Source organism: Neovison vison, chromosome 6 (genome assembly GCF_020171115.1).
Source record: "Neovison vison isolate M4711 chromosome 6, ASM_NN_V1, whole genome shotgun sequence".
Classification (NCBI taxonomy): Eukaryota; Metazoa; Chordata; class Mammalia; order Carnivora; family Mustelidae; genus Neogale; species Neogale vison.
The window spans coordinates 5,046,420-5,072,443 of NC_058096.1; the positions used below are offsets into that span (position 1 = coordinate 5,046,420).

At 42.2% G+C, this 26,024-nt stretch overlaps 1 protein-coding gene across 1 annotated transcript in view; it reads left to right on the forward strand.

Moving 5' to 3' along the window:
- DSCAM (DS cell adhesion molecule) overlaps nucleotides 1–26,024 on the forward strand; it is a 315,819-nt gene that overhangs the window by 58,723 nt on the left and 231,072 nt on the right. Inside the window, exon 7 of the mRNA XM_044250904.1 lies at nucleotides 6,773–6,892. Coding sequence (XP_044106839.1) covers nucleotides 6,773–6,892 — 120 coding nt within the window. The remainder of the gene's footprint in view (nucleotides 1–6,772; nucleotides 6,893–26,024) is intronic.

Below are 26,024 nucleotides of genomic sequence, written 5' to 3' on the forward strand. Positions count from 1 at the left end.
GGGGCTTAAATACTGTATTTATCCCAGTGCCTGGCACCTATTAAGCACTCAGTGAGTACTGACACCCTTTTACCCTTTCTGTCTGTCTCTTCGTGCCACTCACATCCACATGATTTTGGAACATGATTGAAGACACACTCCACAGAAGAGGCCATCGGGAAATCCATGCATTAGGTGATTAATTAGAATGAAGGCCTGGGAATGTAGTCTAAAGGTAAAAGTACAATTTATTTTTGAGGGAACTACAGCAGTTGGGGGTAAATTGCTTATAGGAGATGAAGGTGACAACTAAGATAATTTAGCTGAGATGCAGAATGAATGTGTATGACAACAATGGAGTTTTGGAGCCTAATTCTTAGTCATTCCTTCTATCACAGTCTTATGACCTCAGATCATTATAGAGCTTAGCACAGTTTTTGATTGTTTGGGTCATTGGGAAGATTTATAGAGACTTAATTTAAAATACATTAGCTGTTATCAAAAGGGAAATTAAAAGAAAAAAGAACCAAACAACCTTTAGCTTTTATGTGTGTGCCCCATGGCTTACACTTGCTGTGGACCGATGATCTCCCTAATGTCATGCTCAGTCGGGTGACCTTGGGATTAATGAAGCCATTTGGAGGGAAAGTACTAGACTTAATGACAGAACACACGTGCCCTTTGCTTCCTATTATTGGCTCTGCATCACTGAGAAGAAAGCCCCTGGCGCGATGATTTTCTGTGATTCCAAAGGAGGTCCGTGTTCTCACACTTCTTTATGTCCTATGAAGTATCTGCTGTTTCTGGCTTTTAATGATGAGCTGCCACACAGAAAACAAACACCATGCAAAAGACTTTGAGCTGACCTTTATTTGGCAAGGAAACTAAAAGTTACCTGAGGCCACTACCTTATTGCTATGTTTAGTGATCCAATTTTTGATACCATATTTGTGCTATCATTTTACTTGATCCATTGATTCTTCCAACAAATATTTAATAAGCATCTATTTTACATCAGATATTCTGAGTGCTAGGGTACAGTGGTGATCAAAATAGTGATCCCAAGTTCCTGCCCCATAAAACTCACATTCCAGTGAAAGAGACAACAAACACACAATGTCAGGTATCTACATGTTCTATGAAATTGGAGGGTTGAGAGTGATAAGGATAGGGAAGTTATGTCGGGTCGGGTTGGGTTGGAAGACTTTTCTAAGAGATTTTGGAGCAGACGTGAGTAAGGTGAGGGAACAAGGCATAGCGAGCGCCAGGCAGAATGACCAAGCATGAAGAACCCAAGTCAGGAGCGAGCTTTGTGTGTTCAAGAGTGGCAAGAGAACAGTGGGCTCAGTGTTTTGCAAGGGAGGAGGGAAAACATTGAGGGCAAAGGCCAGGCCATCTTTCTGTTTGTGATGGGAAGCCATTGGATTTTAGTTTCCAGTGTCATAAATTAAATCTTACCTAGGCTTTGTCCAATTACCATCTTGACTAAATGCCATCCAGGAGAGAACGGCAATATTTATGTACCTGCCCCATTCCCCCCACCAAATAGCTTCCAGGTTTGCCTTCAGTAAAACAGAATCCCTGTCTCTGTTGACAGCTTAGGGAAGCTTACATCCTTTGGAAATATATAGCTTCTTGGAGGCCACGCATTTCAAACATTAAAAAAAAATTGCCTCTAACATTGAGAAATACCTGTTCTATTATAAGCATACTACTCTTCCTCTCTTAAAAACTACAAAAATAATTCCTTCCTTTAGCAGACCAAGACAAAGATCAGTGTATTTTAAATGGCCCTCATTTTTTTCATTTATTCAATAGATTTATAGCCTCTTCAGAACTTTTTTGTAAAACTATTAAAAAGGCAGAATTACTTGTAAAAGTTACAAGTTGAAAACACAACATTCAAAAAAATTTTAGTTTCTGCACACTTTTTGAAAAGATTTTATTTGTTTATTTGACAGACAGAGACACAGTGAGAGAGGGAACACAAGCAGGAGGAAGGGCAGGCAGAGGGAGAATCAGTCTTCTCACAGAGCAAGGAGCCTCATGTGGGGCTTGATCCCAGGACCCCAGGATCATGACCTGCGCAAAGGCAGGCGCTTAACCACTGAGCCACCCAGGCACCCCGTTTTTGCACATTTTTAAGCACAGATTCCAGATAATTTTCAGTATTCAGCTCCCTCCAAGGAATCCCTGGGGTCTTGAGATACTGTCAGACTACATGGGTCTCATGACACAAAGGTGTATGGCAAGAAAGGCATATGTTGGGGCGCCTGTGTGGCTCAGTTGGTTGAGCAACTGCCTTCGGCTCAGGTCATGATCCTGGACTTCCAGGATCGAGTCCCACATCGGGCTCCCAGCTCCTTGGGGAGTCTGCTTCTCCCTCTGACCTCCTCCTTTCTCATGCTCTCTCTCACTCATTCTCCCTCAAATAAATAAATAAAATCTTTAAAAAAAAAAAAGAAAGAAAGAAAGAAAGGCTTATGTTGCCTTTTGGGGATGTGACATAATTATTTGGTTAAATCTATCCCTTCTATTTCCTTAATCACCCTTCTCCCTTCTCCACCCCTTTCTATTGAAAAGTCAACAAGATTGGCATATAAATAAAGTGTTTCACAAATAAAGTGTTACACAAATAAAAGGAAACCAAGATATAATTTTATTTTTGATAGATTTTATTTATTTATTTATCTAGTTGAGAGAGAGGGAGAGAAAAAGCACAAGATAGAGGGAGGGACGGAGGGAGAGAGAGAAAATCTGAAGTAAACTTCTCACTGAGCACAGAGGCAGATGCGGGGTTTGATCTCTTGACCTCAAGACCCTGACTGACCTGAGCCAGTGGCCAAGAGCCACTTAATGAATTGAACCAGCCAGAAACATCCCAAATATAATTTTTACAAAGGGAACCAGTAACTTTGGGGAACTATAACCCAGACCATACAGAGTGTTATGTCTTTGGGTCCTATCATAAGTTTTAGCTCAAATTGCAACAGTTCCACTTTTGGTATATGTTTCCTTGCCCAGAATCCTCCTAGAATGCTTTCTGCTCTCCACCATCAGAAGAAAGTAGATCTGTCCTTCTCAAAGGCTTTGGGGTTTGGGGCCATTCTGATCTGTGGTATTAACTCAGCCATGCTACTTTGGACAAAATCTATTTCTCTATTCTGTAAAAATGGAATAATAATACCTATTTGTCAGTCCATTCCACAGACATTTTCAGAGAGCTTTCTGTGTCCTATCGCTATGCGCCATGCTGGGGTACAATGGTCTGTGGGACAGGGACAGTACTTATTCTCCTGCAGGGCAGAACCTGATGAGGGAGACAGGCAGTGAAAGCAGCAATGTCAGGCATGCTCAGTAAAGGCAACGGCAGGTAACACAGCATTCTCCAGTGGCACTTAATCTCATCCACAGCATCAGTAAGGGGCTCCAGACAAAGTGGACTTTGCGCTGAGATGTAAATAACCATAAGTGAGAATCTGTTAAACAAAGACATAAGAAGCTTATGTGAAGACCCAGCAGCAAAAGCAGTCATGAGGGTGGGGATAGATGGGGTCTTACAACAGCCAGAGGGGAGTGTCAAATAAGTCATAAAGGGCCTTCAGAGTGTTGTAAGAGTCGGGATTGTATCAAGGAACAACGGGAATGCACTGCTGGTTTGAAGCAGGGATTCACTTCATCCAGTCCGTGTCTTGGATTCTTCCAGCCACTGTGTGAGGAACGGATTGAAGCCGGCCTGTAGGTGCCAGTAGATCCTTAGCAGGCTGCTCCAGGAACCAGCTAAGAACCAGTATCGGCCTTGTTGAAGGGGAGTTCCTCTGAAAGCAGAGTTCGAGGTCCATGCTTGGCTGCTGATTGGCTGTCCATGATTGAGATGTGATTCCTGGGTTCAAGAGTGAGAAATGGGGGCGATGAGAATGAGATCAGAAGGAGAGAGAAGATATCAGTTAAAGTTGTTTTAATGAGCTGGTTGATGCTGTGGGCCTCTGGGACTCATTTGTACTCTGAAGAATCCCGAGGAGTCCCATGGAACAGTGATTCTCAAAGTGTTGTCTCTGGACCAGCAGCCTCAGTGTCACTGGTAGATTATTTGAAAGACAGTGTCTTGGATCCCTTCTCAGACCCACTGAGTCAGGACTTTGGAAGATAGGGTTCAGCAACTCATGTTTGGGCCAGCTCTTCAGGCGATTGTGATGTCCTCCAATGTGTGAGAAGCACAGCCATAGAATGTGCCTCAGAATTGTTCCATGGGATGGATTGGAGAGGAGGGGCACTCCCCTCCCCGCCCTCTCATTGTTACATGTTTATCTCCCACATTTCTGTGTCGCACCAGTGAAAGTGAGGAAGAATGTATGACTGCCGAGGAGGCCCCAGACAGCAGAGAGACTCATGCTGTTGGTGGGCACCCTGGCAGGTGTGTGGAACTGTCCAGCCCTTGGTGTGCTGAAACCAGAGGGAGGGAGCGTGTGTGGCACTTTACTACACACCCTGCCTGCCCTTCGTGACGAGAGCATGGCAGTGAAGAGATGAAGAGAATTTGAGGATATGTGATAGAGTTTGGAGGAAGAGCCATGAGCATTTGATACAAGGAGATGAAAGAGGAAGATATGAAAGATAATTTGCGGTTTTATGGGCCATTTCCACCTGTAATTATCTTCCACTTGCAATATGTCAATGGTTATTTCCCATGTAAACCTCTTTGATCAGTTTTTAAGTAATGTCCCTTTGGAATGGAACCAAATTGAGGGGAGGGGTCATGGATCGATTATAATTAGACATGTTTCCAGAGGAAATGCAAGCGGTTAGTTACCCTACCCATTTGACAAAGGGTTTTCTTCTATCAGCAGAATTTGAGCCAGAGCATAGACTATAGATGACTGTATATTTTCCTTCCACCTGGCCGGAGTGATTTTGGTATGATGCTTCAAACTTTGCAATCTATCCTTGAGGTTGATTATTTTTACTAGAAACTTTGCTCTAATAATCTCCAGCATTTTTCCTAGAAATAACTTTTCGAGCATGAAAGAGTCATCCCTTATCACCCAATTTAAATATATTTACATTTTATTGAATATGTGTGTCTCAGGATATCATCTAAATGAAATAAAATTGTTTAATAGTTAAGCAATATTGAAGAGACCTACAGGCCATATAAATTATTTAATTTGCAAGTTGGGGGTTGTGTTTGTTAAGGATATGTTAAAGCTGGAAATACCCACATTTATTAAATTAACCAGCACACTTAGAGTACTCCATAACTTCCAGGCACTGTTCTGAGACATTTGCAATCATAATCCATTTGATCCCCACACCAGTGCTATAATTATCCCCAATCAGTGCTATAATTATCCCCAATTTACAGATAAGGAAATTGAAGCCAAGAGATATTTGATAACTTGCACCAGATCATCCAACTGGAAGAAACAGAGTTGGATCTCAAGCACTGGTGTTTAGTCCTTGGCTCTGTACTCCTAGCCATCACTGTCATCTCTTTCAGAAAAAGCAGTGAGTTCCATCTCCTGCTGCTTCTCATGTCTACCATTTCCTCTTCATAGGGTGTTTTATGACCACAATGATCTTCACTAACTCACCTAGATTCTGATCTTTCTACCAGTCCATTTATGTGATGGTTGGACTCCCTATTGGTTTATAACACATAGGCCCATTTTTGTCTAAAGCAAGAATTATGGAATCTGCAAAGCAGACAAGATTAGCTTTTACCAGGAATTATGAAAAGGAGAGGAAGAACACTCATTTTTGCTAAGGGTCTGACATACAGGGGACACAGTCCATATCTTCTTACATAGTACTGTGATTGCTTTTTTGGAAGTTCATCATATAATTAATCATTGTGGGATGAAGAATTTTCTGAGATTCTGATTTTGATGGAAAAGTTTCTGAGATTCTAATACCTTCATATGCTGCCTTTTCTAGAAGTACCTGTACCATCTCTTTCAGAGGAAGCCCAAATACTCTTAGAATAGCAATAACTTAACAAGGCATTTGCCTTCTCTTGACAGGTATGTTCTACACAGAGGGCCTGTGTATGTTTTGGGTAGGGATGCATTTTTTTCAGCTCCTCACAAAAGTTACCAAATACTCAGTTATTTAATCTGGGGTTTTTTTGGATAAGTACACTTATTATAAAGCCATCATGGTACCTCACTTTAGTTAACCTCCATTGTCCCCTATTGGCCCAGGAGAGTGCTGACATCAAGAATAATGGTCTATGTGTCTTCATCAGATTTTTGGGCAAAGTTCAATACCATGCTATGTTCTTTATTGCCTTTAGGGGATGCCTATTAATTTTCCCTTCATCTTCTGTTAGAAGAAGAACAAACACAAATGCTTTGAGCAGTGCGCACCCAAGAGGAATACTTACTATCGATAATTACTTTTTGTTCTTCCAATTGTGGTCCTGATTGTATTTGCCATGGATTGGATTGCTGAAGATTTTCCGTAACACAGATAAAAAAGAATGTCACATACCTGTGGTTTAGTCAACTTCCACACATGAGCCCAGTTTTTCCAGGTGCAAAGTAACTTCAGTTTGAAGAATCTCATTGATTTATTAGGAAAATGATTTATTCCTCATTAGGAAAAATGAGGTCATTTTCCCAATTTGTTTTAGCTCACAAATATTGTTTTCCAATTTTTCATGTATCTTAACATACAAACATTGTTTGTATTTTAATATTCATTAAAATTCTTGGAATTCTTCAAATCATACCTACAGGTATTAAAATAAGTTGTGTTATTGTCTGAACTAAAGGTGACATTTCTCTCTTTTCAGTTCCTCCCAAATTTGTGGTTCAACCACGGGACCAGGACGGGATTTATGGCAAGGCTGTGGTCCTCAACTGCTCTGCCGAGGGCTACCCTGTACCCACCATAGTGTGGAAGTTCTCTAAAGGTATGACGTTACTTGGTTTGCTCATTGCCTGCCAAACATGTTTGAATCTAAAGAGTTAGAGGAACATTTCAAATGCTTCCAGACTTCCTTCTGGCAGGGAAATACGTTCCCACCTCCACCAACTCTGTCTTCTCAGCTTATCCCTACTGGTCCATCTGAGTGTTTTTAGTTTGGACCAGGAGTGCCTGGTCTTGTATAGCCTGCCCTGGGAAAGATCACGTCTGGGGCAGGGAGTCAGTGGAAGTTATTTCAGCTCCCGGGAAAGGTCTGTGTTGCCCGCTTGAATGGTGTGACTGTGATCTGCTGGGGGAGCACCACACACCCTTCCATATGCAGATGAAAGAACCAATGGTCAGAATTGCTCATTGTTTGAAAAGCATTTCCCCAGAACATATACATATGACATTAAGCGGGTTTAGAAGATTAAAAATAAAATTGTTGATTGATTGATTTACCTGGTTATCTTAGAATAGACAAATTCCATATTGTTTGTCTGGTACAGTCTTTTCAAAACACTCACACCTGTGTCCCATGTTGGGCATCCAGTGTTCTTTGTTTGAATATGTCTATCATATTTAAATATCATATTTGAATCATGCTTTCTCTGCAAAAGCAAAGTGGCCTCGCCAGTTTTACTGTAAGGCTGTAAACATTCCAGAAATAGAAACATGTGACATGCAGGCTAATGGGGAACATTCTAGACACCACAGAGATCATTTGTGTCCATCTTACAGTCTCCTCCAGGGAAGGGTTCTTCCCTGGGCTCACCAGCATTTTAGAGTTCTCTCTCTTTTCTTACTCACTCATCTTTTCTCAATAATTTATGGATCAAATGGTTGAAGGTCAAATGCACATGGGTGAGATAAACAAGCAAATAAATCACAGTCTCTTAACAATCTAAAACCTACTATGTGTGTTTAATTGTTCTGAGTGTACTATTTATTTGTTCACTTTATCATGGTTTGTGTTCCAGGTGTTGCTTTTTAAAGTAACCTGTTGCATTTCCTTATTGTGAAAATAACAGAAGGAAAGCAAAACAAATGGGCCACTTACACCTCCTTTCCGATATATTTCCTTCCAGAGGGAGAGAGAAGGGAGCAGGCGAAGAGGGTGCTAGAAGCTGCTTCATTACAGGAGGAAATCAATTAAATTTTTTTAGAATTCCCTGAGGCTACTCCCCTATAGGCTGCCACATGCATTGTCCATGTGAAAGCAGTTTATTCAAAAAGCTAATGCCTATTATTCAGAGTATCTGCCCACATGACTTTTTATTTTAGGTTGTATTTGAAGCCACATGTTACACATTACAGGAAAACAAACAGCATGCATTTAACTTAGTTTATATATATGTCATGTCTGGTATTATGAACATTCCCCACAACACTCACCTTCTTTAGAATTATTTCTAATACTTGCCCTTGTGCAAGTCTCCCCTTTTCCCCATGAGATTATTTTTAGTTTCTTCGTACTATGAACTCCACGGGATAAACAGCCTTGGATATGCATGTGGGGCAGCGTGTGATTGTCCTCTTTAGGGAAGTCCTCAGAAGCACAGTAGCATGACCACATTTATGAATCTGTGCTGGCCGCCCTTTGGAAAATACTGCAGGGTGAGTCCTGTGTGCCCCTGCCTCCTCACCAATTCGGAAGTATCTTTTTATTCTTAAACTTTGCAGTGTGATAGTTGAAAGCACTTTCTGTTTTAATTTGCATATTTGGATTACTAACAATGTTGAAACATTGTTATCCTCTGTTGACTGATCACTTCTGCTTCCCTTTTGGGAAGTTTCTTATCCGTGTTACTTACTTGCTTCTCTCCATGTCTTATTTGTTTGATAGAGTGTTTCTCATACACGCATAGTGCTTCATCAGTCATGGATCTGATGACATTTTATTCCTTCCCATCACTGATGGGCAAAGTAAGTTTTTATTTTTAACTTTTTTGTGTAATATGAAGTCAACCAAGAAACAAACAAATTGCAACAAATATTTTATAAAGTTAAGTTCCCTCCAAATAGCATCATTCAAAGGTAAAAATAACTACTCTTAGTGTTTTTGGCTAGCCTTTCAGACCTGCCACCCTACAAACATATATATATATTTTTTTTTCATATAATTTTACAGGCTTTTTTCATTGATCATGATTCTTCCAGACTTATGATCTCCTTTCTTCAGTTATCAATATGCTGTGAATGTCTTTCTGTCTCAATAAGCATGGGTGATCACTAAGACTTTTTAATCCCTGTGTAGTGTTCCCATTAACACTTCCATAGATCCCTCCATCGCTTTGCCTTTGTAAGGATTGGGCTCAGTGACTTGAAGCCACAAGGGTTTACTCTTTCTCTTATGAGGAGTCTGGACAGTTCAAGACCAGTTTGTTTTTTCCTCTAGGGTTTCAGGGACCCAAACTGCTTACACATTTGTTCTGTCCCTGTTGGCAAGCAGCTCACCCTGCTGAGCTCCGTGGCCACTTCCAACTTTCCCATGGAAGGGAGAGAGCTGCCACCCGACTTGAGTCATTCCCCCACAGGAACCTCTCCAGAATGTCCATAAATCAGTTCTGCTGCTCTGCTCTGGGGGCCAGCCCCTCCCCCACTTCTCTCTGGTGTCTCCTTGGCATTGCGCCCTCCTCCAACTCGTTTTTATGGTGGAACTGCAAACCACGATTCCGTGGGTTCCATGTGCTCAGCCCTGGTGGCCTGGCATGTGACAGTCCTCATCAGGCCCAGAAAGCTGTCCTGGTTAAACGCAGAGGCAAGGGCCCCTCTGTGTTGCTGCTGCTGGCCCAGGGGAATTGTTGAAGACCTGCCTCTCTCTCCATCCCTGCTACCCCTCTCTTCTTTTTACTTCAAAGGGAGATCTCTCTAACAAAACAAGTAATAAGCATCAAAACAAACAAACAAACAAACAACAACCCCCAGAGGTCTGCAAGATGCTTTGTAGCTGCGCACGCGGCAGCCATGCCTACAACTTGGGCTATTTCATGAAAAGGGCCGGATGGACACTTGGCAGCTGGGTGTGCCCGACATTTTGCTGCACAGTGTATGTTAGCTTCCTTCTGCCTTTTCACTATCCTAAAAATGTCACAGTGACTCTATCTCACCGAACTTTGTAGGTGTCCATTCTTTCCCAGGCATACATTTCTACCAGTAGAATTTCTGGCTCAGAGCAAGCAATTTCTATCACTTTCAAACCCCCTTGGCCACTGGCCAGAGTTGTATTCCTGGATCAACCTTCCACAGGTCACACTACTGCCTGTTTCCTACAATGAAAATAACACCAGGGGTTATACTTATTTTTTTTTAAATAAGGGGTCTACTTATTTTTTTTAAAGATTTAATTTCTTTATTCATGAGAGACAGAGAGACAGAGAGAGAGGAAGAAGGAGAAGCAGGCTCCCCATGGCACAGGGAGCCTGATACAGGATTCAATCCCAGGATCCCAGGATCATGATCCCAGCTGAAGGCAGACGCTTAACCAACTGAGCCACCTGGATGCCCTAGGTCTGCTTATTTTTTTTTTTAAGATTTTATTTATTTATTTGACAGAGAGAGATCACAAGTAGGCAGAGAGGCAGGCAGAGAGAGAGGAGGAAGCAGGCTCCCCGCTGAGCAGAGAGCCCGACGTGGGACTCGATCCCAGGACCCTGAGATCATGACCTGAGCCGAAGGCAGCGGCTTAACCCACTGAGCCACCCAGGCGCCCAGGTCTGCTTATTTTTAAAGATTTATTTGAGAGAGAGTACATGAGCTGGGGGATTGACAGAGGAAGAGGGAGACAGCATTTCAAGCAGACTCCCTACTGAGCATTGCCTGATGTGGGGCTTGATCCCAGGACCCTGAAATCAAAACCTGAGCCTAAACTCAGAGTTGGCAGCTTACCTGACTGGGCCACCCGGGTGCCCAGATGCTTATTTTTAAATATCTTCTGATAGCAAAGAGGGAGATTGTATATTATCACTTTAATTATATAAGTGATAAAGAAGTTTCTTAGGAAAAATTTAGCCTTGCTATGGAACATGTTCCCAATAATCAAATATTTACTAAGAACATGAGGGCACCTTCCTTATGTGTGACAAAAAGATGTAAACAAAAGAGACTTGGGTTGTTCGTCTGAGAGTTATAACAGTTTAATCCTGAAGCTGCAGAGTTCCAGAGTAAATGCAGTGGCTTGAGGGTGGCTGGTGCAGGAAGGAAACAGTCTTTGTGGGAAGATAGCATTCTGACAGTTTGACCTTGGACCGTGGGTCTGGATGCACTAAGTCTGAAACATCCAATGCTGTCTGTGACATTTTTGTCCTTTAACATGGACAAACAAGTCTTCTTGTCTAAAGAGATTTTTCTTTTTTTAAAATCAGAGCTGAATACCATAGTGGGCCTCATCTGTGTTCCCAGAAATGTTTGGTGGTAGGAATGAGTTTCAGCTGCTGTCTTGGGGGCCATCCCCTTATTAGCCACTCAGGCCCAAGGAGGAGCTGCATCAGCCAGTGCTTGGCCTATGGTCTGCTGGGGCATCCTTTGCTCTCTGCCAAGGGACAAGGGTACTTCTGACCTCAGAAAAGTGTAGTCATGGAAACATTCAAGGGCAAGGGGCAGAGCATGCCTGGGTGTGTAAGGGTCGGAGAGGAGTGGGAGTAGTGTGCATTTCAGGTCAAGTTGTTAGGGAAGGCCGGGGAGAAGGGAATGTCAGTGAAGCCTGAAAGAAAGGGGAAATGAGATTTGTGCACGTCTGTAGGCAAACGGGGAAGGTCAAAGGTCCAGCTGGTCCCAAAGCCAGGGGCAGAAATGTGTTTGTGCCCAGAATGTTCCAGAAACATGGAGGAAGACCTTGCAGCCGGGCCAGAGTGAAAGGAGATCTGAGAGTTCCCAGGAGGTCAGCGGTCCCTCCGTCATTACAAGGATGTGGTGATGCCAAGGTGGGGGTGAGTGGGGGTCACAGTTGTGACAGTGACGCTCTCCCCTTTCTTCTGCTGCCATGCTGACCCCAAACTAGGAGGCTGTTGGAACAACCCGGGAGGGGTGGAGTGTCTGTGCATCAGCAGGATGTGGAAGCAGGACCTGCGGCTGGAGCCCGCGAGGAGCCCCCGAGCCGTGACAGGGCTCGGGTCCGAGTGACAGCAGGGCAGGAGGAGAAGCTGCTCAGAATCTGCCAGGCTGCTGGGCTGGCTGTGGCTGTGAGCCAAGAGGAGAAGACATGGCACACTCCCACCCCTGGAGGGCAAGTCAGACTGTAGTCAGCTCAGAAGTGCGGGCTTCCCTCTCTGTGGACATAGCCCTCAATCCCCAGGATAAGCAAAGAGGAACTTCCCAAGTATACTTTTATTTTTCTTTTCTTTCTTTTTTCTTTTTCTTTTTCTTTCTTTTTTTTTTCTTTTTGGATAAATGATTTCTGCACTGTCAGAGCTCATACCTTCCACTTGCTGGTCTGCGGCTGATGCCGAACTCTGGATTTTCCTCTGCTGCGACACCAGCCCTGTGCTGCCACTGGTCCTTAGCCACCCCTTCCCAGTGAGCCCTATTCCAAGCTCTGCTCTGTTCACGATGGCTTGTCTGTTCCTTTTTCACACACAGAGCTGGCTGGGCCAGTAGGAGACTGGGGCTGACATTATTTCCTGGGAGGGAATGGCGCCTGCCTGACTTCCCGAGAGGAGGGACTGGATCATTCTGCGGCGTGTACCAAAGAGCTGATTTCAGAGCCGGCGGTTGCGTCGTCTGGGCCTGGTTTTGCACCACGGCGGTGTGCCATTTAATACAACAGATTCTAAACATCTTTAATTTAAGAAAACAAGATTTAAATTGCATCTGTAAATATTTGTTCTCTTCCCTGCTTTTCATTTTCTTCTGCAGGCGCTCCACTGTGGCATCACCATCCGTTGCAAGAGCTGTGTTCTCTCTGGGTTTTTAGCCGTTGACTCAGTATGGTTTTTCCATGTTTATTTTCTACACCTTTTTCACCCCAGCGAGTCTGCTCTTCTTTACACTCTCTCCAGTTTTTCCTTCACGTTGGTGATTTTATTTTTCCTCCACCTTTCGCCACTTCTGCTGGTGCATATTTCACTCTTGCTTGAGCTCTGGCTTCTTAGGCAAGCGGCTGTTTTGTTCACAGCTTTCGTCTAACTCACGGCAACGTTTTTCTGGTGCGATCCCATTACCTGGTTGCTTTTCCTGTTTCTATCATACTGTCGCTGCTACATGCTGGCTTCCTTTCGAGAACTCCCATTTGAGGAAAATTCACAGCCCCAGAAAGAGATGACTTTGTCCAAGGACGTGGCTTCTCGCTTCATCCTGCCAGTCTGATTCTAAGAGCCACAGCAGGGGCAGGGGAAGCTCCAGCCCCACCCAGTCTGGGCACCCTATGGTCCTGGGTGCTGGTTGGACCCCTTAGATGTGCCCCCACTCTGACGACACATCCTCTGTCGGTGCTTGCTGAGATTCACACCCACGGTCATCTGTCCCTATCTTTCTGCACATACTTCTGCTCATTGATCGTTTACCTCCTTTGTGGTTGAGCTATTCCATCTCTCTTTCTCCTATTTGTGCTTATAAGGTTGGTTTTCAGGAAGAGAGGAAATGCTGGTTTTATGCTGCCATCTTTGAACCTCAAAACCTATTGTTTATACACTAAGCTGTATTAAACTTGGGCTTTTTTTTCCCCCAGAGAAAATAAAAGAAGTTGGGAATCTAGGAGAAGTAGTTTAGGAAACCATCTGTTAAGAAAGTCAGCTGAGTTCAGACCCCAGACACAGCATTGTCTGGCTATGTTACTGCACAGAAATTATTTAACCTGTGTGAACCACAGCTTCCTCATGTGTCTGGCAGATGAAATAAGGGGAATCATGGGATGATTTAGTAAGATGGCTCATAGAAAGCATTTATCCTGGCACCTGGCACATAGCAATTAGTCAATAACATCAATGGTCATCATCTTAAGCTTATATGGATACCAGTGGTCCTAAAACCATGGATAACCCAACCTTTCTCCCACTAACATGTACCGCTTTATAGTCTATGAAAGAAAAAATGTGTCCACTGAAGTCTGTTTTGTGTCTTTTCTTTTACTCTGATCTGTCCACTGGCATCGGGACCATGTGTATTAGAGGGTTCTCTCTTCCAAATATATTTTAATATCTAGTACAATGACACTGTCTTTACTTGTTTTATAAAAATGTTCTGTATTTTTTCTTTTTCCCTTCTTTTAATTAAATTCAATTAGCCAATATATAGTACATCATTCGTTGTTTATGTATTGCTCAATGATTCATTAGTTGTGCATAACACCCAGTGCTCATCACATCCCATGCCCTCCTTAATGCCCATCCCCCAGTCACCCCATCCCCCCCCCCACACCTAAAATTATCCTGACTTTCTCACATGGAGTTTTGTCTGCTTAGTTCTTCTAGATGAATGTCACGATAATTGTACCAAGTTCCAGAAAAATTTATTCTGAAAACTTTGGGAGATTGTAATACATTTAAAGGTTAACGTGGAGAACAGGGACCTCATTAAAACATCAGGCCTTCCCAGCCAATATCAGGGACAATCTCTCTAATATTGAATCTTTTTTTTTAAGATTTCATTTATTTATTTATTTATTTATTTTTTCTCATATTTATATTTATTTATTTTTTTTTCCAATTTATTTATTTTCAGAAAAACAGTATTCATTATTTTTTCACCACACCCAGTGCTCCATGCAAGCTGTGCCCTCTATAATACCCACCACCTGGTACCCCAACCTCCCACCCCCCCCGCCACTTCAAACCCCTCAGATTGTTTTTCAGAGTCCATAGTCTCTCATGGTTCATCTCCCCTTCCAATTTACCCAAAAGCACATACCCTCCCCAATGTCCATAACCTTCCCCCCTTCTCCCAACCCCCCTCCCCCCAGCAACCCACAGTTTGTTTCGTGAGATTAAGAGTCACTTATGGTTTGTCTCCCTCCCTATCCCATCTTGTTTCATGGATTCTTCTCCTACCCACTTAAGCCCCCATGTTGCATCACCACTCCCTCATATCAGGGAGATCATATGATAGTTGTCTTTCTCCGCTTGACTTATTTCGCTAAGCATGATACGCTCTAGTTCCATCCATGTTGTCGCAAATGGCAAGATTTCGTTTCTTTTGATGGCTGCATAGTATTCCATTGTGTATATATACCACATCTTCTTGATCCATTCATCTGTTGATGGACATCTAGGTTCTTTCCATAGTTTGGCTATTGTGGACATTGCTGCTATAAACATTCGGGTGCACGTGCCCCTTTGGATCACTACGTTTGTATCTTTAGGGTAAATTCCCAGTAGTGCAATTGCTGGGTCATAGGGCAGTTCTATTTTCAACATTTTGAGGAATCTCCATGCTGTTTTCCAGAGTGGTTGCACCAGCTTGCATTCCCACCAACAGTGTAGGCAGCAGCAGCAACATCTTCCTAGGAACATCGCCAAAGGCAAGGGAAGCAAGGGCAAAAATGAACTTTTGGGATTTCATCAAGATCAAAAGCTTTTGCACAGCAAAGGAAACAGTTAACAAAATCAAAAGACAACTGACAGAATGGGAGAAGATATTTGCAAACGACATATCAGATAAAGGACTAGTGTCCAAAATCTATAAAGAACTTAACAAACTCAACACCCAAAGAACAAATAATCCAATCAAGAAATGGGCAGAGGACATGAACAGACGTTTCTGCCAAGAAGACATCCAGATGGCCAACAGACACATGAAAAAGTGCTCCATATCACTCAGCATCAGGGAAATACAAATCAAAACCACAATGAGATATCACCTCACACCAGTCAGAATGGCTAAAATCAACAAGTCAGGAAATGACAGATGCTGGCGAGGATGCGGAGAAAGGGGAACCCTCCTACACTGTTGGTGGGAATGCAAGATTTCATTTATTTATTTGAGAGAGCACAAGAAAGAAAGAGGGAGAGCACAAGTAGTGGGGAAGGGGAGAAGCAGACTCCCTGCTGAGCAGGACCCCTCACCCCCACTTGATGCCAGGGTCATGGGATCATGACCTGAGCCAAAGGCAGATGCTTAACCAATGAGCCACCCAGGCACCCTATTTGAATCTTTGTAAAACGTCTATTATAATTTAATTGCTTTCTTTCTGTGTGTCAGCAGCTATGAGTATTTTTAAGCTTCTGCCTGCAAGTGTGTTTGGTCCTCTGCAGTTTTCTGGGTGGAAAGCGGCCCATCCATAACCATAGTCTGTCAGTCCTCTGTGGCCACCCATGTCTCCTCTTCCAGTGAGGGACAGGTTGTCCTTCATTTGGGGGAGTTCCTGTCTTCTTCTGCTCTCTAGCACACAGAGAGGCCTGCGGTAGGGGTGGGGCCCTCCTTGTTCTGCCTGTTTCTCAGATTGCCTCCCCCCCACCCTGCCCCTGCCTGTGTCCTTCCCTTCTCAGCAGAGGCTTCGCTTCCCTAGTTCCAGTTTTCCTCAGAGGTGTCTGAGCATCTGCTGCTGCTTAGGGAAGGCATTTTTGCTTGTGTTCAGGCAACACCCATAGTCCCCAGAAAGCCGTTCACGGTGGTCATTTCTGCACCCAGAGGTGCAGTCTATCAGAGAGTCTGACTGTCCCTTACCACCAAGATCCCCCAAGTGTCCAAGTGTCGCTTGGCTTCAGCACCCCCTACCCAAACCCTCCTCTCTTGTTGTAGACTCATTATAGGGGCCAACAAGGCCTTGACTCTTTTGTTTTGAAATCTGTAGAAATAAAAACAGAGGCTTGTGACAGTTCCCTGGATGCTTCCATGCGCCATGTTCAGTGTCAGACCAAGACACAAACACTGCTCAGTATCTGATCCAACTGCTCAGGTGACACCTCAAGAGCCTCCTCCTACTTCAGGGGCTTTTCCTGAAATGCCTCACCTTGACCCTGCTCAGCCCTTCTCTCCCAAGGTCAAGGTGATATCTCAGGACTGTCCATAGTCCCCAAGGCCTGTGTCTCAGGATGACAGGAAGAACACATGTGCATGTGTGCAGGCACTCCTGGGCTCACCACTTACCCTGTTCCCTTTGTGGGCAGAGAGTCCTGAGTCTCTAACCTCACATTCAATCTCTTCTGAGCCACTGGTTTGCTGGACCAATAGCAAACCTCCTAGGTCTGTCCAGCAACACCTGCTTCAAGCTCATCTGCCAGGCTCATCCATGAGGTTCATCCAGGCTCTTGGGCCCAACTGTTATCCATTGACCCTGTCCCCAACAGCACCATGATCTGGAATTAAAACCTGGGAAGAGCTCAAAGAACCCGAAAAAGAAGACAACGCCTCTCTGTGACATAGTGGTGAAAATTAAGTCTGGATACTCAAAATATTGTCTTATATTCTTCCTTTGATGGTAGAGTAAAATTCACCAGGGATGAAAATCTCCTGTCTTCCTCTGGGCTAAAATAAGTGGCGTCTAGTGGCCCTGGGAGGAGCTCCAAGATACTCCCACCCCTACCCAAAGAATCTGCAATTTCCCTGAGCCTTGGTAGGGTCCCCAGGACCAGAGGCCCCAGGCCTATCTTGCCCTCCCTTCTCTCTTCTTCTCTGTTCCTCCCTCTGCCTTCTTTCTCCTTGTTCTCACCACACTCAGGGCAAATGTTCGGGGATGTCCTGCTCCAGGGACGTGGCGAAGGCCTCATGGGGCGGATGCAGCTGCAGAGGCCCCTGAGACCCACAGTCGCCATGCAGTGTGACAGTGGAATCAGCATGAGGGAGTCACTTGAGCTCCCTGCTGACGGTGTCAGTCCATGGCCCTACTTTCTGGCGAGTGAGGGGCCAGTGTCCTACCGGAACGGTACAAAGGAATCCTTGCCAGTGGGGTGTAGAGTTAAAGTCACGAAGCTGGCGTGAGAGCTAGTGAGCTAGAAGCGGCAGCCAGCCCGGGCCGGCATGAAGCTGCTCGACCCAAGCGAGGCGGTCTTCGCAGAAGAGGGGCCAGCGGTGCAGACCTAAAGGACTGGAGGGAACAGAATTGCAGGGCAAGCGTACTTGGATGCAGATTTACAAAGCAGGTAACCCTGACGCTGTCCCACTTAAGGTGTGGTGATTTGTGAGAAGACAACACCAGGAATTAGAGGCGTGAAAAGTCTGGGGAACTGCCAAACTTGAGGGCTTAGGAGCCAGGAATGTAAGGACAGAAGTCTGAGAACACAAGCTAGACATAGGTTTCAGGGCGAGAGCATGGCCAGCACACTCTGCAGAGGTGGATAGAGATCTCGTGCATCTGAAGTCAGGGTGAGGATCAGATGTTGGCTTAGGTTGGAGTTCCTGTCCATGATTTCCCCTTCATAAAGCGGGTGGCATCACGAAGCCATCGAGGTTTCCCCACGCTGGGATTTGTGAGATGCTCCAAAACGCAAGGATTCCTTCTGTGGGATATTTGAGACCTGTTGGATGGCTCCAGGTCGTCACATACAGAACGAATTGTTCTACGACTTACAACTCCAGAAACACAGGAACTAGGAGAAGTCACTCCTGTCTGTGGCTGCAGCCACCGCTGGGCTCAAGAGCAGGGAAGATGTTCTTCTGGAAGTGACGTTATCCCGGAAATGACGTTATCCCGGAAGTGACGTTATCCCGGAAGTGACGTTATCCCAGAAATGACGTTATCCCGGAAGTGACGTCTGGCAGCAGCCTCTGCCCCCGCTTGTTGCTTCTGGAGGAGAATGGCGGGTTTTCCTTCCCCGCTCCTTCCGAACTGTATTCAAGTACTTCTCACCAGTGAAATCTAATCAGAGCCTGGTGACAATTCAGCAGGAAAGAGTTTTCTTCAGGCTTCAGGTCCCTGTAGTCTAGGGAAGAGATGGGAAGGGTACGCTCGCTCCCATGTGAGTAAAGGGACAAATGTCACACGCATGTGCTGTAGAGCTTGGAAGCGTCTTCCTTTGAGCCTGGGCCTGGACCAGAGCCTCCGGCCCGCCTCTGTCCACTTCTGGGCTCTTCCCCAGAACGAGGCACCAGAGCTCAGCACTTGGTCACTGAACAATGGCTCCATTTGCAGCTGCTCCCCCTGGAGCAGGTGCACTGCTGCTGACACTGCTGTTGCCTGCTCCCCCCTCCCCCCGCCCCCGCCATCTCCACATCTGTCTTTGGAGCTGCTCACTCCCTGCCACCCACCATCTCTTCCCCAACGAGGAGAGCCACTTCCCTGAGCAAGCAAAACAAACCCATTCCTCAAGGAAACACCACCACCCCCCCCAGAAGGATAAAAGGGATTGTGTTTTTGATTTCTTGGTGAGGAGAGGGGTGTGCTCTCAGCCTAAACATCTGGATACAGCCCAGGGAGCACAGAGAGATCTCCTTTGCACTGTTCTGTTTGACTTCAAATCAAACAGATTTGGAGACTCTCTGCAGGTGGTCGCTGGCTAACTTCTTTGTTTCTTATGTAGACATGGATTCTCACATTCACGCAGCCTTGCTGCCTTTGGTGAACAAGAACTGACAGAGCATACAAATGCATTATTCTTCATGTTTCATATCCAATGAAGTTAAGGGTGCAGAGAAAATAAGCTATTTTCTCAGGGGCATAGTCTGTAAGTTCCAATTCTGACTCTTAGCCAAGTGCTCTCTTGCTACAGACCAGTAATGACTCAAGAGTGGAAGAAAAGATGAATCAATCAGCATCTTCACTGCTGCCTTCCAAGTGGGTTCTCTTGCTGGCCCTTGGCTGTTCCCTTCCCTGTGACCATTCCTTCAGTCCTTGGAAACAGCGCTAAGCATATCTTTCCATAAATAAGAAAGGTCACACAGCATTAACACACCCAGTAATTCAGTATGTGCCTTACATAATGCTTTAACATTTTCTATTCGTGTAATAGAGCATTAAAATCGTCCCCACTTGACCCTAGCTTTCCACATAAAATCGACAGCTTTTTAATTAATGACTTCTGGCTGCTATAGCGTATCTTCTAGCTAATTACCCACAGTGCTTACCTCATGCCGACAAGATTACAGAATTTTGAATATTGTACACGCCATGTTAAATTTTGCTCTTTACAATAATGATGAACCTAAAGTGGATGACCAATAATTGCATCAAACTGTGACAAGGTCTGCTTCCCCAAAATTAAACAAATAGTAACCCTTGGGCTTGCTGTTCTTATGGTAGATGAATTGGTTCACTATTATTCTGTTTAGCAACTATGATCAGATTTATAAATTATATGACCCTTCAAGTTAGGTTCATTTCCTCATGAAAAAAAAAAAAAAAATTTAATTTTTTTTTTCAAATGCATTTATGCTTTATTTCTGTCTTAGTTAAGACCTTTCAGGAATGAAGAGGCTTCTCTCACTCTAGATAGGAATTAATAGATAATCCTTTTCCGCTATTTAATAGAGACAGTTTAGCAACACAGTTAAAGTCTATGTTGTATTTCTTTGGCATAAATGTGTCAAATATTACATTTTTTTGGTGGAAATTCTTTAAGGAAAGGCAAACATGCATGTTTTTGACATGAATGATCCTATAACTGGCTCATACTCTATCAACATTCCATTAGAGTTTTTAGGGTTTTAGACACAGTTTTATGTAATTTATATAAATCCTATTGCATCTTCAGATTTCCTAGTTTCTGACTTATGGACATATTCCTTAAATCCTACATGTGGCTGAATTTTTGGGTTGTGTGCATTGGACTAGATCTGGCTCCTTTCTTGAAGTTAATGTTGAGAAGGACATCAATAGCCTTTACAGGTTTTCAAAATGTGGACCAAATTTAAGCACTTAAAAATTAAAGGCTTTTGCTTTGGTTATAAGTTCCATAATATCCTCTTATCTTCACCCTAAAGAACATGTGATCCATGAAAAGGAATTTTACAATGTATAAAACCAAAATTTTAAAACAAATGGTCAACTTTTATAGGAGAAAAAGCATATGATCATTTCAACAGATAGTGAAAAATAGTTGCTAATATTTGACATCTATTCATGACTTAAAAAAAAAAAAGAAAAATATTAGATTTGTGTAAAATAAAAGTATAGAAATGCTTTTTAAGATCCAAAATGCTTTGGCAAATGAAGAAGGAAAAGACAGAAAGTTGGGTAGATACATAGGCCAAACCTATGGATGGACTGTTCACCAAGAAAACACATACAAATTGCCAATACATTTGTGAAAAAATGCTCAAAAACAAAGAAATATGCAAAAAATTTGTCAAAATGTGCAAATTAAAATAATGAGATATATAATTTATTGATGAAGATCAAAACAATCAATCACATACATGTGTGAGGAAAAAATGAACCTCAGCCAGCACTGATTGAAATGAAATTGATGTGTCCTTCAGTAAGCATGTTACTCATGTATTTCTACACTAAATGTACAGATTTTCACTCCAAGCATTAACCTAGGAGATCACCTTCCACTCTGTTAGTGCCTTGATTAATAAATGGAGATATTCCTTGCAACATGGTCCTTAATCTTGTGGAATAAGAAAGAAAGTCAACTAATCATAAAATAATTATAACCAGAAATCTTAAAAAGCAATATTGTGGGCTCACTATGGTTTAAGATTACCTTATTACCTAGTTTCTCAGTGTATGGGTGATCTGTTGCTCTGTAACAAATTATCCCCAAATTAGTGCCTTGAAATAATGCACACTTATTCTCTCCTTATGTCTGGGTTTAGACATCTGGGTGTGGCTTAGCTGAGTCCTCTGGTTCAAGGTCTCTCCCAGCATCGCCGTTAAGGTGTTGGTCAGGGATGCAGTCCTGCCAAGGATCAACCCGAGAAGAGTCTCCTCCCAAGTTCACTCTTGTGTGTCAGGATTCAGGTCCTCACAGAGTGCTGGTTGGAGGACATACGCACATGTACCTCTCCATAGGGTAGCTCACATTCCCCACAGTGAGACCGCTAGCTTCAGAGATGATTGAAAGAGGGGCTATAGTCTTTTGTGATCGTAGGTATGTGCAGTGTCTGCCACTCCAGTGGTTGCTCAGTAACTGAGTGTTTGTAAAAACAAAGCACATTTTTATATGAACTTATAAAATATTAAGAAGGGAAATTATGGGATTTGGGTCTTGAGAAAAAAGAGGGCATTTATTTTTTTACTGTTTGAATTTTTCATCAAAAATTCTCAGATGCCTGATATGGGATTCTCAACTTTGCACCATCATAGCAAGCTGGCAGATAGCTTTCATTAATTATTTTTCAAAACCAATCATTCACTTACTGGCATGTTCATAATTCATCAAACATTTGTTAAAATCTTCCGTGAATTGTTTTAAAGGATCCATATTATACATGTTTCTAAATTTGCGTTTTCAACATTTTGACAACTTCTTTATTCCCAAAGAGTGAACAGATTTAGGGATAAGATGGGTTTTGTTCATTTTGTCTCACTTTGGAAAATAGTAGCTGATGCTGTGGAAAGTAATGTATTGCAGTAAATAATGTATTTATTTATTTGAGAGAGAGAGAGAAAGAGAGCATGAGCAGAGAGAGGGGTAAGGGAAAGAGAGAAGCTGGCTCCCCAAGAGCAGAAAGCCTGGATGCCCTGACCCTGAGAAATCCCAGGACCCTGAGATCATGACCTGAGCCGAAGGCAGACACTTAATTGACTGAGCTACCCAGGCGCCCCGATGTGTTGCAATTAGAAAAATACTAAATTGGAAGGGGAGATGAACCATGAGAGACTATGGACTCTGAAAAACAGTCTGAGGGGTTTGAAGTGGCGGGGGGGGTAGGAGGTTGGGGTACCAGGTGGTGGGTATTATAGAGGTCACAGCTTGCATGGAGCACTGGGTGTGGTGAAAAAATAATGAATACTGTTTTTCTGAAAATAAATAAATTGGAAAAAAAAAAAAAGAAAAAATAAATTTAAAAAAATCAATTGCGTAGGGAGAGGGTGGTTGGGTGATGGACACTGGGGAGGGTATGTACCATGGTGAGTGCTGTGAAATGTGTAAGCCTGATGATTCACAGACCCGTACAACTGGGGCAAATAATGTATTACATGTTAATTTAAAAAAAGAATGAAAATAGGAAAACAATAAAATGAAAATTAAATCTTCAAAAAAAAAAAGAAAAATACTATTATATCTTTAAAACTTTTCATCCCTGTTTTTGAATTCTTCATGAATAAGATAAATTTAAAGTTTTCTACTTAAAATGTTTTATTTCATACATCAGATACCTGACACAAAACTAATCCAAATGTGTATGCCCTCTGCCTTCCAAATTTATAATTATAGCCATTTACTTCTTCCATACCTTTAAACCAGATGTCAGCCAGATGTGGGGCACAAGTCAAATCCCGCCCACAAGCAGACTTTCTGAATAGATGTTATTGGGGCCCAATCAGGCAGCTTTATTTGTATATTTTCTATGGCTACTCTTGTGGCAGAAGTATGTAGTTTTAACAGTGTGGCCTACAAAGCCTAAAATAGTTATTATTAGGCTCTTTATGAAAAAAGATTTCCTCTTACTGTCTGAAAATATTGAGAATTTTTATCCAGGAGCATGTTGTCATGCTCCGTTTATTTTGGTCTTCATTAATTGCTGGCAAGAACTTTTGTAGTCCTTAGTGAGCCCGTCTCCCACATATCTTTTCAAATGAATTTCTAAACATTTCATGTTTTGATGCAAATATATTTTTTTAATTTCCATTTCCAATTGCTTGTAACTAATATATGTATAAATAAAATTAATTTTAAATTGTTTACATTGATATGCCATGACTTTGCTAAGCTCACTATGATTCTAGCAATTTTTTGGAGGTTCTTTTTGATTATATATGATTTATTTATGAGTTTTCTATAGAAATCTTTTATCAGGTTAATTCATTCTGTTCCTAGTTTGCTATGAGATTTTATCAGGATGTTGAATTCTGTAAAAAAAAAAAATGTATCTATTCAGTTGGTCATACTGTGTTTTTATTTTGGTCTGTTGATATGAGTTTCATTGATTAATTTCTGAATTTAAACCAAACTTGCCTTCTTGAAGTAAATCTCATTTGGCCGTGATGCATTGTTTTGTGTATGTTGATATATCTGATTTGGTATTGTTTCATTAAGGATTTTTATGTCTGTGTTCATTAGGAATATTGGTCCTGGTTGTTGTTGTTGTTGTTTTATATGCTTTTCATCTGACTGTGGTATCAAGATGATGCTGGCCTTATAAAATCAGTTGTAAAGTGAGTTTGCGTTTTCTGTAAGTGTGTAAAATTGGTTTTATTTCTTCTTTAAGTATTAGGTAATATTGACTACTGAGGGGCGCCTGGGTGGCTCAGTGGATTAAGCCGCTGCCTTCAGCTCAGGTCATGATCCCAGGATCCCCGCATCAGGCTCTCTGCTCTGCGGGGAGCCTGCTTCCTCCTCTCTCTCTCTCTGCCTGCCTCTCACCGACTTGTGATCTCTGTCAAATAAATAAATTAAAAATATATATATTGACTACTGAAACTGGTGTTATTTGTGGAAGGTTTTTAAAGTATAAATTAATTTGTAGATATACGACTATTAACTTCATCCACTTTTTCCTGATTGATCTTTGATAGTTTGTATCTTTCAAGAAATGTATCTATTTAATCTAAGTTTTCAAATTCACTGGCACAAAGTTATTCCTGATATGCTGCTGTCATCCTTTCCATTCAAGTAAGGACTGTAGCAATGACCTCTCTCATTATGGTTATTTGTAAATTTTGTCCTCTCTTCTCATCAGTCCAGCTTGAGGCTTAGTTATGATATTGTTGTTGTTGTTGTTGTTGTTGTTGTTGTTGTTTTTCCAAAGAAAAAACTGGCTTTTGGCTTTATAAAATCAATAATCTCTATTGTTTTTCTGTTTTGTATTTTACTGATTTCAGTTGTCTTCTTTATCATTCTCTTCTTTCTCCTTACTTTGGGTTTTCCTTGCCCTTCTCAGAATAGTTTCTTAAAGTGGACGATTAGACGGTTGATCTGTGCTCTCTTCCTTTTCTAATATAATAATTTAATACTACAAACTTTTATCTATTGCTTTTAGCTGGACCCCACAAATTTTGTTGTGGTGTTTTTATATCTTTGTTCAACTCCAAATATATGTATTTTTCTCATTACTCTAGTAATTTCCTCTTTGACTTATGAGTTATTGAGAAATGTGTTGTTTAATTTTCAAATATTTGGGTGTTTTTCCAGATGTATTTGTGTTACTGGTTTCAATTTTAGTTTTGCTGTGGAAATAGAACATAACATGTATTATTTTTACCTCAGAACATCTATTGACATTTGCATTATGACTAACAATATCATCTATTTTGGTAAGTGTCAAATGTGCCCTCAAAACAGTATGTCTTCTGCTATTGTGGGATACAGAGTTCTGTAGATGTTGGTTAAATCAACTTGATTAATAATGGTATTCATTCTGTATTTCAAGTCTTATTTCTTATGCCCTTTTTTTTTCTTCTCTTTTTGGGACTCTAATTTTCAATGTTAGAAGATTTGGTATAGTTTCAGAACTCCAGGACAATCCATTTTGTATTTTTCACTCTTTTGCACTTTTTCTTTATCTTTGGGTGTTTTCCATTGACCTAGGTTCACATTCACTAATTTTTTCCTCTACTGTGTATAACCCAGTGATTAACTTGTTTAAGGATTTCTTCATCTCTAATACTGTGTTTTTTGTTTTTATCATTTTTGTCTCTTTCATAGTTTAATAGTTTTAGGATTCTTTCTGAACCCCCCACCCGTTTATGGAAATCATAATTACCATAAAAGCCCTGTCTGAGAGAGTTCCATGTCAAATTCTGTTGATACTTTTCTCTCTGGTCTTTTTTTCTTGCTTTTTTTGTGTGTCTTCGTATTTTATTCAATTCTGGCCCTGGTGCATGAAAGAGAAGTCGAGACCGTGGTGGGTCACAGTTACTTCCAGTTCTTTATTTCACGTCTGCTTTCGTGCCGAGGTCCTTGGCCTCCCACCCTGTGCCAAAGACGCAGCTCTTTATAGACCTACACATCCTTGCCAGATTTAACTCTCTGCAACTGAGTTTACCTACTCACCTGTGACCTTCTGAATTATTCAGAGAAGAGTGATTTGTAGATTAACAGCCTCTCTTTCTCGTTGTTAGAATGAAAGTGGCATTCTTTCGTGTCTTCCTCCATCCTTGGCCGTCGGGGAACTCTATTTTTTTTAAGTTCACGTTTTCATATGTCCTCTGTAGCAGTTCT